Source organism: Oncorhynchus masou, chromosome 20, assembly GCF_036934945.1.
Source record: "Oncorhynchus masou masou isolate Uvic2021 chromosome 20, UVic_Omas_1.1, whole genome shotgun sequence".
In the NCBI taxonomy this organism is placed as follows: domain Eukaryota; kingdom Metazoa; phylum Chordata; class Actinopteri; order Salmoniformes; family Salmonidae; genus Oncorhynchus; species Oncorhynchus masou.
Genome location: NC_088231.1, coordinates 9565196 through 9580393, shown reverse-complemented (window position 1 = coordinate 9580393; position 15198 = coordinate 9565196). Strand labels below are relative to the sequence as shown.

Sequence of the window (15198 nt, the reverse complement as noted above, 5' to 3'; positions counted from 1 at the left end):
GCTTGTGAAGGGGAATGTCGGGTCTTCAGCCGAGGGGAATGGACCCTTCTTATGTGCAACAGGAAGGGACAATTGAATGCAAGCTTCACAAAAAACAAAAATATTTCTAGCCTATCTATAGGTAACAGAGTTGATGTGTTAAGCTCGACCCATTCAGTTTCCCCAACACAAAACACCAGAATATGTCCAAAAAGAGTAGAACCAGCTCACCTGATTTTACACTGATTTCACGATTATATGTTCAAAGTCTTTTGAAAATAATATTTTTTTTACTGTAAAATTAGGGACATTCATTTTTTTTTTAACCTGAAAATGAATCACTAATCACAAATAATAATGAAGGAGCTCCCACATATGCTGAGCACTTGTTGGCCTCTTTTCCTTCACACTGCAGTACAACTCATCCCAAACCATCTCAATTGGGTTGAGGTCAGGTGATTGTAGAGGCCAGGTCATCTGATGCAGCACTCTATCATTCTCCTTCTTGGTCAAATAGCCCTTGCACAGCCTGGAGGTGTGTTTTGGGTCATTGTCCTGTTGAAAAACAAATAGTCCCACTAAGCGCAAACCAGCTTGGATGGTGTATTACTGCTGAATGCTTTAGTAGCCATGCTGGTTAAGTGTGCTTGAATTCTAAATAAATCACTGACTGTCACCAGCAAAGCACCATCACACCACCTCCTCCATGCTGGGAACCACACAGGTGAAGATAATCCATTCACCTTCTCTGCGTCTCACAAAGACAGTGGTTGGAACAAAAAAAATGTTTTTATAATAATTCGCAAATTTGGACTTATCAGACCAAAGGACAGATTTCCACTGGTCTAATGTTCATTGCTGGTGTTTCTTGGCCCAAGCATGTCTTTTCTTCTTATTGGTGTCCTTTAGTAGTGGTTTCTTTGCAGCAATTTGACCATGAAGGCCAGATTCAGGATGTCATCTCTGAACAGTTGATGTTGAGATGTGTCTGTTACTTGAACTCTGTGAAGCATTTATTTGGGCTGCAATCTGAGGTGCAGTTAACTCTAAAGAAACTTATCCTCTGCAGCAGAGGTAACTCTGGGTCTTCCTTTCTCATTGCGGTCCTCATGAGTCAGTTTCATCATAGCTCGATGGTTTTTGCGACAGCACTTTAAGAAACTTTCAGAGTTATAGAAATTTTCCTCATTGACTGACCATGTCTTAAAGTAATGATAGACTGTCGTTTCTCTTTGCACTTTGCTTATAATATGGACACATGGTCTTTTACCAATAGGGCTATCTTCTGTCTACCTTGTCATAACACAAATGATTGGCTCAAATGCATAATTATCCAATGAGGTTGCAGGGTGGGCCTAATGGCTCAGTGGACACAGCAGAGAGAAAGACTTGGTGCACATATCTGGACCTATGTGATGTAGTACCAACTTTTCGGGGACAACTTTTGGCTCTTACGTGCTAGTTTCAGAACTACTGGCTACAAATTATACAAAAGTACCAGAGAATCTCTTTAAAGAGTGGCCTATCGGGCCTCCCGAGTGGCACAGTGGTCGTAGTTGCAAGCTTTGCCACTAGAGATCCTGGTTCGAGTCCAGGCTCTGTCGCCTCTCCCGAGTCCGTACAGGGGTTGTAGTGAATTGGCAACCACGAAAATTGTGAGAAAAACAGGTAAAAGGAAATAAAAACATTTTTTTAAAGTTGCCAATCCACTTAAATCCAATATTTCACACAAAAAAGTCTTAAACTAGTCATATTTTGGTCATATGGCATCCTGATCAGAATATGACCATTATATAACATCATAATGACATGTGCCTGTTGGTATGGAGCACTGTCTCATGTGGTCTCACCCTCTCAGGCCCCAGAGCTTTTTCAGGGTGTTTGAGTGACTGGAGTGGGATTTTTTGGTGGAATAATGTTATTTTCCCTATCCCCAATAATATAATGTCATTTTCTTTTGTCTATTTTTTCACCCCATCCAGTTGGTGGCGGCAATATACCTTTTGCGTGAAATTCGCAACAAAACCTCACCTAAGAAGTAGTAAACGGAAGTAAGCGTTGACCAGTTAACATTTTCACATTAGCGTTTTTATTGTTGTCTTTTAGACATTTATTAAACCCATGGAACTCAAAATATTACTAATTTAACTACACAGCATCACGTACTTGCCCCAGGTAGTCTTTGATTCGCGTTTGAGACAGGACTTGGTTAATGTTGTCTAGGTAAAGTTAGCTGCTAACGTTAGCTAACAATGGCTGACAGTGTGGTTTTTCACACTCAAATAGCCTCCATTATGGAGGTACTAGCGAATACAGCCGTGGCAGAGGTCTGTAAACTCGTAGATGACGACTATGCAGTGTTTCGTTTGGAAATAACTCAAAACCAGAAAGAAAACAGGGCGTTGCGAAGGAAACTGCAGCTACTGGAACTGAAGGTGGCACGGGAGCGCGTCTTCGCCAGTCGTGTCAAGATTCTTGACCAGTACAGAGGAATGGCAAGAGGTACATTTTGCGAGGCCCAGGCTGCGGGGGCTGCCTCGGTTAATATAGCTCAGTGCCTGTCGCCCCGTTTCCCTTTGCATGTGTGTCTTTAGATGTGTTAATCAGAATTGGATCTTGGTCAATTTTTGGATAGTTAGTATGCAATAATTCACCTGATTACTTAGCTACCTTTCCCGAAGACAAAATAGGGTAGTTCCACGTCTGCCGGCCCCCCAAATGAACTTAACCAAAACCATCACATTGTTTTAAGTGAGTAAATTATAGATAATGCAGTAAATCAAGAATCTGTTTATGATATTGGGTTGTTCCATTTGATTTCAGTCACTTTTTGACCACATCCCTTTTGATTTGAACGAAACTTTCTATACATATTTGCTCATGTCAGAAGTGGTCAGAAAGTATTTAGGAGATAGATATGCTCAAAGTTGACGAGTTTTACATACCCCACCCTACCATGAAACATCCATGTCTAAATCACTGGAAAATATAAATGATTGAGTTGTATATAATTTAAAAGCTTACAAACAGGGTTGTCAAACTATTTAATACTTTATTTTAAAACCTTTTTACCATTAACGTCAATTATCTAAAAAGGCTAAAAACAGCTACTTTCTCAGAACTGTTAATTTCTGACTACTTCTAAAAGTTGTGCTGTCAAAATATAATTGAAATTAAATGGAAAGATACATCTACAATATAATCTAACTTGATTTACTGCATTTTCCATGATTTACTCATTGAACACAATGTGATGCATGGAACATAATCAATAGTATATCAAGAAGTTATATCCTTGCCAATTTTAGACCATGTCAATAGTGTATAATATACCATGAAGCATTGACAGTAGCTAACCTAACCTCTTTTCCCCCAATTACTGTCTCAGGTGAAGGAGATCTCACTGGAGGCCACAGGAGCTTTGTGAAGCCAGCGGGACACAATACACTGATAGATGACCAACCAGTCACTGTTGATGAGGGGAGGGGAACCTCAACCCAGCACATTATCGTGATAGAGGTTAGTGTAATAGTGTTGCATTAAATATTACAGTTATTGTAAATCAAATGTGTCCGTTTATTTAAGTAAGGCTCCCCTCAGGTATTCACTGTACAACATGTACATTGAAAATGGCGCCGGAAAAGGCTGACGTTTTACATGTCCCCAACCGATAGTGTTTTTGTTTGTTTATTTGCGTGGTTTGTAACTTATTTTGTACATATTGTTTCTTATGACCAAAAATAACTTCTGGACATCAGGACTGCGATTACTCACCACGGACTGGCAGAATCCTTTTTTTCCTTAGAGTCCGACTCGAATGATATACTGCTTTTTCAGGAACAGGCCCAGATCACCGTGATTTGCGTGAAGAGGAGGCAGAGAAAAAGGAGCTAGAGGGCAGGCTGCCTTCTGAGAATTTGTAGATAATTGAATAAAGCCCCAATTCCTTCCATTCTGTTAGCAAACGTGCAATCTTTGGAGAATAAAATCGATGACCCACGCGGAAGATTAAATGACCAACGGGACATTGAAAACTAATATCTTATGCTTCACGGAGTCATGGCTGAACGATGACACTATCAACATACAGCAAATCCCGCTATGCTCTCCAACGAACCATCAAACAGGCAAAGCGTCAATACAGGACTAAGATTGAATCATACTACACCGGCTCTGGTGCTAGTCAGATGTGGCAGGGCTTGCAAACCATTAGACTACAAAGGGAAGCACAGCCGAGAGCTGCCCAGTGACACAAGTCTACCAGACGAGCTAAACTACTTCTATGCTCGCTTCAAGCCAAATAACACTGGAACATGCATGAGAGCACTAGCTGTTCCGGAAGACAGTGTGTCACTCTCTCCGCAGCCGATGTGAGTAAGACCTTTAAACAGGTCAACATTCACAAGGCCGCAGGACCAGACAGATTACCAGGATGTGTACTGTGAGCATGCGCTGACCAACTGGCAAGTGTCTTCACTGACATTTTCAACCTCTCCCTGTCTGAGTCTGTAATACCAACATATTTTAAGCAAACCACCATAGTGCTTGACCCAAGAACACTAAGGTAACCTGCCTAAATGACTACCAACCCGTAGCACTCACGTCTGTAGCCATGAAGTACTTTGAAAAGGCTGGTCAAGGCTCACATCAACACCATTATCCCAGAAACCCTAGGGCCACTCCAATTTGCATACTGCCCCAACAGATCCACAGATGATGCAATCTCTGTTGCACTCCACACTTCCCTTTCCCACCTGGACAAAAGGAACACCTATTTGTGAAAATGCTATTCATTGACGACAGCTCAGTGTTCAACACCATAGTGCCCTCAAAGCTCATCAATAAGCTAAGGACCCTGGGACTAAACACATCCCTCTGCAACCGGATTCTGGACTTCCTGACGGGCCGCCCCCAGGTGGTAAGGGTAGGCAACAACACATCAGCCACGCTGATTCTCCACATAGGGGTGCTCAGTCCCCTTCTGTACTCCCTGTTCACTCATGATTGCACAGCCAGGCATGACACAACAGTGGTAGGCCTGATCACCGACAACGACGAGACAGCGTACAAGGAGGAGGTCAGAGACCTGGCCGTGTGGTGCCAGGACAACAACCTCTCCCTCAACATGAGTAAGACAAAGGAGATGATTGTGGACTACAGGAAAGAGGACAGAGCACTCCCCCATTCTCATTGATGGGGCTGCAGTGGAGCAGCTTGAGATATTCAAGTTCCTTGGTGTCCACATCGCTAACAAACTAACATGGTCCAAGCACACCAAGACAGTCGTGAAGAGGGCACGACAAAACCTATTCCCCCTCAGGGGACTTAAAAGATTTGGCATGGGTCCTCAGATACTCAAAAGGTTCTACAGCTGCACAATCGAGAGCATCCTAACTGGTTGCATCACTGCCTGGTATGGCAACTGCTCGGCCTCCAACCGCAAGGCACTACAGAGGGTAGTGTGAACGGACTAGTACATCACTGTGGCCAAGCTTTCCACCATCCAGGACCTCTATACCAAGGCGGTGTCAGAGGAAGGCCCTAAAAATACTCCAGCCACCTCAGTCAGACTTTTCTCTCTGCCTCCGCACGGCAAGCGGTACCGGAGCGCCAAGTCTATGTCCATAAGGCTCCTGAACATCTAATCAAATGGCTACCCAGACTGTTTGCATTGCCCCCCCGCCTTCTCCCCCTCCCTTACACCGCTGCTACTCTTATCATTTATTCATAGTCACTTTAATAACTACCTACATGTACATATTACCTCATATTACATATTACCTACCCCCTGTATATAGTCTCACTATAGTTATTTTACTGCTGCTCTTTAATGACTTGTTAATTTTATTTCTTAGGGGCTCGTAAGTAAGCATTTCACTAAGGTCTACTACCCCTGTTGTGTTCGGCGCATGTGACTAATAAAATTTGATTTGACATCCTCATTTATCTGCCATAGGGGAACTTGTAAGACTCCCCTAGGACATTGTTATACAATTCAACTCATGTACTGGTAACAACCTCCTCTTCTTGTGTCAGTCTGCAGATGCAGGTTCTGGGGTCAAGCTTGAGAGGTCTGAAAGAGAGGAGGACCCATGGCATAGCAGAGACACCCAGACTCGAGCGGCTGTAGAGCCCCATGTAGCCACAAAGGACACCCCCACCATCGCCCCAGCACCTCCCAGGACCCGACGCAGAATCACGGAGGTCAGTGGAACGCAGAACGCCGTCCTCAAGTCAGACGCCAAGACTTTAACTGTAACACACAGGCTCCTACACACAGGATCTGACCACAGATCAGACCCAGAGAGACTGGGGCTGGGGAGACTGGGCTGTCCTCCTGCTCCTGGCTCAGAGTATTTACCTTACGGTAACCCAAACCCGAGGACTGCTCATTCCCTTCGGGATTCAGGTGATGCATTAGAGACTGGCAATGATCGGTCTTCTTCTTACACAACAGAGATGGACCCTGGCATCATGCACTTGGGATTAGAGACACAGACTGACCTGTGTAGAGGGGACTGGAACCCTTACCGTAGTAGTTTATACTCTGAAGAGTCCGAAGAAAGAAATAAGAAAGGGGAGGGTCTGGTCATAGATGAAGTCACTGTGAAAGTGGAGGGCGACAATCCTCTGACATGGAATGTAGATAAGACTCACTTAGGAGGACACTCACAAGGCAGAGATTTCTTAAATTACAGGGAAAGCTTAGAGACAAATCCAAATGTCACAACCCACTCCCCTTTACACACGGTCAGGGATCATGAGTCAGTGTCCATGTCGATGGGACCTTCGAAGTCACAGGACCGCGTCCTTTTCGATCAGGTATTGAATTCAAAGGGCCAAAAGGCTAAGGCACGGGGTAGAGGAGCAACATCAGGCAAAAGTAAAGAGAAACGGTACTTATGCATGTTCTGTAACAAAGGCTTCAGCTGCCCCCAGAAGGTGGAGATCCACCAGAGGGTCCACACAGGGGAGAAACCCTTCGGCTGTACCCAGTGTCATATGCGCTTCGCTGAGGCTGGCAACCTGAAGAAGCACCAGAGGGTCCACACAGGAGAGAAACCATTTGGCTGTACCCAGTGTCACATGCGCTTCGCCCAGGCTGGTCACCTGAAGAGACACCAGAGGGTCCACACAGGGAAGAAATAATACAGCTGGTCCCAGTGTGAGAACAGATTCTCCAGCCAGCACCAGCTGAAGATGCACCTGAAGGGCTACGCGGGTGAAAGGCGGTTCACCTCTACGCAATGTGGGAAGAGGTTGTCAGAGATGAGCTACCTCAGAATACACCAGTTGAAAAAAACATTCCACTCTATAGCCTCTGATGTTTAGATCAAACACTGCATTAAAGTTTAATTTTCATCATTGTCAGCAGAAAATCATTTGGAATAACCAGAGTAACAGATTTCACTGTTGAGTATTCCTGTGTAGAATATTGCATCCAGACATTGTGTGATATACACTGAGTGTACAAAACATGAAAGATACCAGCTTTTTCCATGCCAGACTGACCAGGTGAATACAGGTGAAAGCTTTGATCGCTTATTGATGTCACTTTTTAAATCCACTTCAATCAGTGTAGATGGAGATGTAGAGAGGTTAAAGAAGGGTTGTTAAAGCCTTGACACAAGAGACATGTATTGTGTATGTGTGCCATTCAGAGGGTGACTGGGCAAGACAGAATATTTTTATGTAATTAAGTGCCTTTGTAAGGTGTATGGTAGTACAGTCGGAGTCACAAATTTCTTGTAAACAAACTATGTTTTGGCAAGTCGGTTAGGACATCTCTTTTGTGCATGATACCAGTCATTTTTCCAACACTTGTTTACAGATTATTTCACTGTATCACAATTCCAGTGGGTCAGAGGTTTACATACACTAAATTGACTGCCTTTTAACAGCTTGGAAAATTCCAGAAAATTATGTAATGGCTTTAGAAGCTTCTGATAGGCTAATTGACATCATTTGAGTTAATTGGAGGTGTACCTGTGGATGTATTTCAAGGCCTACCTTCAAACTCAATGCCTCTTTGCTTGACATCATGGGAAAATCAAAGAAATCAGCCAAGACCTCAGAAAACAAATTATAGACCTTCACAAGTCTGGTTCATCATTGGGAGCAATTTCCAAACGCCTGAAGGTACCACGTTCATCTGTACAAATAATTGTATGCAAGTATACACACCATGGGACCACACAGCCATCAAACCGCTCAGTAAGGAGACGTGTTCTGTCTCTTAGAGATGAACGTACTTTTGTGCAAATCCATCCCAGAACAACAGCAAAGGACCTTGTGAAGCTGCTGGAGGAAACAGGTACAAAATTATCTATATCTACAGTAAAACGAATCCTATATCGACATAACCTGAAAGGCTGCTCAGCAAGGAAGGCACTGCTCCAAAACCACAGTAAAAAAATCCAGACTATGGTTTGCAACGGCACATGGGGACAAAGATTGTACTTTTTGGAGAAATGTTCTCTGGTCTAATGAAACTAAAATAGAACTGTCTGGCCATAATGACCATCGTTATGTTTGGAGGAAAAATGTGGAGGCTTGCAAGCCGAATAATACCATCCCAATCGTGAAGCACGGGGGTGGCAGCATCATGTTGTGGGGGTGCTTTGCTGCAGGAGGGACTGGTGCACTTCACAAAATAGATGGCATCATGAGGGAGGAAAATTATGTAGATATATTGAAGCAACATCAAGACATCATTCAGGAAGTAAATGCTTGGTTGCAAATGGGTCTTCCAAATGGAAAATTAATTAAGCATACTTCCAAAGTTGTAGCAACATGTCTTAAGGACAACAAAGACAAGGTATTGGAGTGGCCATCACAAAGTCCGGACCTCAATCCTATAGAAAATGTGTGGGCAGAACTGAAAAGGCATGTGTGAGCAAGGAGGCCTACAAACCTGACTCAGTTACACCAGCTCTGTCAGAGGAATGGGCCAAAATTCACCCAACTTATTGTGGGAAGCTTGTGGAAGGCTACCCAAAACGTTTGACCCAAGTTAAACAATTTAAAGGCAATGCTACCAAATATTAATTGAGTGTAGGTAAACTTCTGACAAACTGGGAATGTGATGAAATAAATCATTATTTCTACTATTATTCTGACATTTCACATTCTTAAAATAAAGTGGTGATCCTAACTGGCCTAAGACAGGGAATGTTTAAGGTGTATGTAAACTTCTGACTTCAACTGTAGATGACAGGTGCACCGGTTTGTGTCAAGAACTGCAACGCTGCTGGATTTTTCACGCTCAACAGTTTGTGTGTATCAAGAATGGTCTACCACCCAACGGACATCCAGCCAACTTGTAGGAAGATTTGGAGTCAACACGGGCCAGAATCTCTGTGGAAAGCCTTTGACATCTTGTAAAGTCCATACCCCAACAAATTCAGGCCGTTCCGAGGGCAAAAAAGGGAGGGGGTGCAACTCAATATTAGGAAGGTTTCAATGTTTTGTAAGTAATGTGTTTGATTCTAACATGTATTGACTCAGGGGTTGAATACTTATCTAATCAAGAGTTTTAGTTTTCATTTTTTACTTACAAATGTTACATTTTTCTTATGTGTAGATCGTTGGAGGAAATAAAGGACAATTTAATCAATTTTATTTCCACTTTAACAACAAAATTTGGAAAAAATTAAAGATGATATTTTGTGTTTGTACTGTGTAGGCTATATTATGTTCACAAATGCCTATTTCATTACTTCCATTCAACAACTTAATTTTTTTCCCAAGACACTTTTGTTGAGAACATGAATGCAGTTTATCAAGCAGATTTGTAGTGGAGACATGTGCATGTTTGGTTTTCATATGGTGTATTTAAAATGAGTTTTGTTTAATAAAAACAAAATGGGACTTTTCATTCTAATACTTTTTAAAATACTTGACTCTCTTTAGTATACACCGCATCTTATCTCACCCTATTCTGTATACACTTGACAGCACATTGTAACCAATATACACTTACTAAATATACCTACATGTACCCATACACTAACAAACACCTACTGTACATTTCAAAATAATGAAGTCTATTGATATTTATGTCCACCATGATGGGTTTAACAACAATGAAGTAATTCTGTAACTACAGTATAGGACTCAAACGTAGTGGGGATGGGTAAACACTCCATGTTGAAAGTGTGTTTATCTGTGTGTACGTACCTGAGGGAGTGTATGCCTGTGTAATCTGTATCACCTGTTTCTACTAGGATGAGGAGGGTCCAGAGGTGCTGCTGGTGAAGGAGGAGGGTCTGGGGAACCCTGAGGGGACCATGGTCATGGAGGACAACCAGACTACATCTCCTCCTGAACCCACAGAGGAACCAGCTGAGCAGCACAGGACCACACACAGTCTCACTGAGGTGAGCCCAATGTGAAATACTGTCTGAATGGTATTAGGTCAGAGCTCATATCCACAAAGCCTCTCAGAATCAGAGTGCTGTTGTCTTATCAAACCATGAAAGTGTGTAAAGTAATCAAAAACTAACATGTTTGCATAGTATTCATAGCAATCCCTCATTGCCCAATCAGATAATGCTTCATAGCAGGGTGCTCATGTCAGATTTCTTGATCCAACATCCTCTCACTCTGTATCTCTTACAGTCAGACATGGAGGATGGGAAGCCTGATCTGCTGCTGGTCAAAGAGGAGACAATAGAAAACGGACCAGAGAGCATTGACCTGCTGAGTGGACTAAAGATGAGGGAGCAAGGTAAGGGGGAAATAATTACAGCATAGAGCAACTTATGTTTGCATACAAAAACACATCTTAATTTGACCAGATAAAAAATTCATATGTAGTGTTTTCTCTGACACGTTTGTAAAGTCTATTTTCTAACCTCTTCCTGTAGGTGGTTGGCTGGAGGGCAACAGATTAGACTGGATGGCCAACTTGGATTCCAAGACTCAGACGGGTGCAGCCAAGGTCCCAGGGGATGACACCACCGAGCAGGCCAGGACCAGAGGCGACAGTCAAATGTAACTCGGCCACTCAAGAACATTCACTGTCTTCTTGGTAAGCAATGCCAGTGTAGATTTGTCCTGTCGTTTTAGGTTATTGTTCTGCCGGAAGGTGAGTTAATCTCCCAGTGTCTGCTGGAAAGCAGACTAAACCAGGATTTCCTCTAGGATTTTTCCTGTGCTTAACTCCATTCTGTTTATTTTTTATCCTGAAAAACTCCTGTCCTTAATGATTACAAGCATACCCATAACATGATGCAGCTACCACTATGCTTGAATATCGGGAGAGTGGCACTCAGTAATGTGTTGTATTGGATTTGCCACAAACATAACACTTTGTATTCAGGACAAAAAGTTCATTGCTTTGCCACATTTTTTGCAGTATGACTTCAGTGCCTTGTTGCAAACAGGATGCATGTTTTATTTATATTCTGTACAGGCTTCCTCCTTTTCACTCTGCAATTAGGTTAGTATTGTGGACTAGCTACAATGTTGTTGATCCTTCCTCTGTTTTCTTCTATCATAGAGCCATTAAACTAACTGTTTTAAAGTCACCATGGGCCTCATGGTGAAATCCCTGAGCTGTTTCCTTCCTCTCCGGCAACTGAGTTAGGAAGTATGCCTAACTGTATTTTTGTAGTAACTGGGTGTATTGATACACCATCTAAAGTGTAATCAATAACTTCATCATACTCACAAATCATGTTAAACCCTATTATTGCATAAACCCTATTGTTGCTTCAATATATCCACATAATTTTCCTTGTTCATGATGTCACCTATTTTGTGAAGAGCACCAGTCCCTCCTACAACAAAGCACCGCCACAACATGATGCTGCCGCCCCTGTGCTTCTATTCAGTTCTATTTTTGTGTCATCAGACCAGAGGACATTTCTCCAAAAAGTACTGTCTTTGTCCCCATGTGCAGTTGCAAACCGTAGCTCTTTTATGGCGGTTTTGGAATGGTGGCTCCTTCCTTGCTGAGCGGCCTTTCAGGTTGTGTCGATATAGGACTCATTTTAATGTGGATATATTTAGATACTTTGGTACCTGTTTCCTCCAGCATCTTCACAAGGTCCTTTGCTGATGTTCTGGGATTGATTTTCACTTTTTGCCCCAAAGTACTTCATCTCTAGGACACAGAACACGTCTCCTTCCTGAGCGGTATGACGGCTGCGTGGTCCCATGGTGTTTATACTTGAATACTATTATTTGTACAGATGAACATGGTACCTTCAGGCATTTGGAAATTGCTCCCAAGGGTGAACCAGACTTGTGGAGGTCTACATTTTTTGTTTGAGGTCTTGGCTGATTTCTTTTGATTTTCCCATGATGTCAAGCAAAGAGCTACTGAGTTTGAAGGTAAGCCTTGAAATACATCCACAGGTACACTTCCAATTGACTCAAATTATGTCAATTAGGCTATCAGAAGCTTCTAAAGCCATGACATAATTTTCTGGAATTTTCCAAGCTGTTTAAAGGCACAGTCCACTTAGTGTATGTAAACGTCTGACCCACTGGAATTGTGATATAGTGAAATAATCTGTCTGTAAACAATTAGGTGTCAAGTAGATGTCCCAACCGACTTGCCAAAACTATAGTTTGTAAACATGAAATTTGTGGAGTGGTTGAAAAACAAGTTTTAATGACTCCAATCTAAGTGTATGTACACTTTTGACTTCAACTGTATGTAAGATTATGGAGACTTACTTCCTGGAGAACAGGGGGTTAATATTGCCACATCAGATTGGGTTCAGGAAGGGGAACTATGGACCCAGTGCTCTGCTTATAAGCAGAGGTCAGGAAGGCCCAGGTCAATAAGGAGACTGTTGTAGCTGTCTTGTTTGATGTGGATGGCGTATGATATTGCTATCAAGCTTGACCTTATTGGTGTAGGAAGTAGAACGTTCAACTGTTTGGAAGGTCTATCCAGGTGAGGGTGGGGCAGCTACTTGGTGGATAATGGTAAACCACAGGGGAGCGTGATTAGTTGGGGTGCACCGACATTACAATTTGCCGATAGCTGATATTTTCCTTGCCAAAAAAAAACAATACCGATAACCGATATTTACAAGTTTAGCTGTCTTTTTAAGCTTTCTAGTACATTTAAATAGTTTAAACACACACTAAAAAGTTATTCTGTTGGCATTTACGGATGTCCCCATTACCAGTAAAACATAATCAAAACCTATTTGTTTCACTTACTTGCTGTTCATTTATTCAGTCTTAACCAGGATTTCATCATACATGTCAAGCAGTGAAGTTTCAGCTCTCTTTGTCCGTGGCCTCTCTTCCTCGGTGCGCACTGTCACTGTTTCTATCTTGTTCAGCTGTGTCTGTAACATTTCACATAAACCCTGTTGCTTGTCTGCATCGAGCATGGAGGCGAAACAGTAAAGAGGCTCAGAGAGAGTTCCAACGAATCGCTTGTTCACAGCCTCTTGTAGAGTACTTTTGCAAGTTTTAACCCCGCGGTCTGTGTCGGCAGTTTTGTTGAGCAGGCGTTTCAATGCCGTGACAGAGGGCATTACGTCTGCTGCAGACGCTGTTGATGAGCTTATTTCTCGAGACAGTTCGAATGTAGCTTGGAGTATGTTCATGTTTCAAACATGTTCTCAAATGCCATTTGAAATGGCAGCAGTGGTATGAGAACCAGCACATTCTTGAGCATGCAATACGGCTTTCCTCAGTACGAAATTCTCGTTGTCCCACTGCGCTGTCAGACTCAGCATGTTCACAAGGCTGACAGCGCTGGTCCAAATTTCAGTCGTGAAACTAATAGCAGTGACGCCCATAGCAAGTAGCTTATGAATGTGCGTTTCAACAATACTCTGTAACTCCGGTAGGGTAACATCTGAAAAATAGCGCATACTTGGTAGTGTGTAACGGGGCTTGAGTTGCTCGACCAGTCGACGAAAGCCAAAATCATCCACGACATTGTCAAGGGCAATGAATTCCAATATCTTGGCGATAATGGATTTCGCCTTTGAGTTGTCTCGCTGAAATGTTCTTACTCTTTCAAATGACTGCTCAATTTGAACTTTTTTAGTGTTGGTGTGCGCTTTAGTATTTTTCTGCATTTGTTCTGTGTTGCGCTGTATTTTCTGTGGCGTCATCTACCTGCATTATATAGGTGTGCCCATCAGCTTTGACATTGGTTTTGCACATCAGCGTTAAACTAGACACCGGGCTGATGCCGATGTTGGCATTTTTAGCTAATATCGTCCGATTCTGATATGCTTACCAATTTATGTTGTGCATCCCTAGTGATTTGTCATCTTTTGTTCTCAATCAATATCAATTATGTTTACTCTCAGGTACAGCTGGATATTGGAAGGTCTTTATTTGCAGATGATGGGGCCTAATGGAAGAAATGTACCATTCACAGTCAGGATGTACAGGAAGCAGTCGATGAGGTGGTCATTAAAGTAGGGATTCAGATTCTCTGTAGAGAAGTCAGACAGTGTTCTTTACCATGAGGAAGGTGGGAGATGAGGTATGTCTGAGGTTGTATGGGAGAGACTGGGGGCCTTCAGGTTCCTAGGGATGTACTTTGACATAAGGCTGACCTGGGCAGAACACGTTGAGAGAGTGGTGGGAAAATTCTATAGGTTCTGAATGTGATGCGCTGTCTGTAGCTTATGGTTCAGCAGCCAGGATATCACTGGAAAGATTAGATGTCATACAGGCGCAAGGACTCAGAATATGAAGCCAGACAGAGTAGTGGTGTGCGCTGTCTCATTTCATCAGTACTGATAAGTCTACAGTCCTTTAGCTCACGCAGCACCAGACAAAACCTGCTGTATGAGGTACTACAAACCCATCTATCTTCTATATACAGAGGGGAAAAAATTGAGTCAAATTTGATTTGTCACATGCTTTGTTAAGAATAGGTGTCGACCAACAGTGAAATGCTTACTTCCGGGTTCTTTTCCAACAATGCAGAGTTAAGATACAAAAATACAAAGTGACACAAAGAATAAACACACAGTAAATAACAATACAGCGTAAAAATAACATGGATATATACAGGGAGTGCAAGTACTTAGTCAGTGCAAGAGAATTAGCACCAAAAAGGGTCAATGCGCGAGTAGTAAGGGTAGCCATTTGATTAGCTATTTAGCAGTCTTATGGCTTGGGGTTATAAGCTTTTTGGTCCCAGACTTGCTGCACTGGTACTGCTACCGTGCGGTAGCAGAGAGAACAGTCTATGACTTGGGTGACTGGAGTCTTTGAACCTTT

The 15198-nt window shown here is 42.6% G+C and overlaps 1 protein-coding gene across 3 annotated transcripts; it reads left to right on the top strand.

Moving 5' to 3' along the window:
- The first annotated feature begins 2015 nt into the window (after positions 1-2015).
- LOC135506883 (zinc finger protein with KRAB and SCAN domains 8-like) lies at positions 2016-15108 on the top strand. Of its 3 annotated transcripts, XM_064926303.1 has the most exons (7): positions 2016-2481; positions 3368-3498; positions 6016-6183; positions 10206-10358; positions 10600-10708; positions 10848-11011; positions 11483-15108. In XM_064926303.1, the coding sequence occupies exons 1-6, from the start codon at positions 2232-2234 to the stop codon at positions 10976-10978; spliced, it is 942 nt and encodes a 313-aa protein (XP_064782375.1). In that variant the 5' UTR covers positions 2016-2231; the 3' UTR covers positions 10979-11011; positions 11483-15108. The 3 variants fall into 3 exon arrangements, with proteins under 3 accessions (XP_064782375.1, XP_064782374.1, XP_064782373.1); XM_064926302.1 differs by having other exon boundaries at positions 10848-15108; XM_064926301.1 differs by lacking the exons at positions 10206-10358; positions 10600-10708; positions 10848-11011; positions 11483-15108 and having other exon boundaries at positions 6016-9652.
- The last annotated feature ends 90 nt before the right edge of the window (positions 15109-15198 follow it).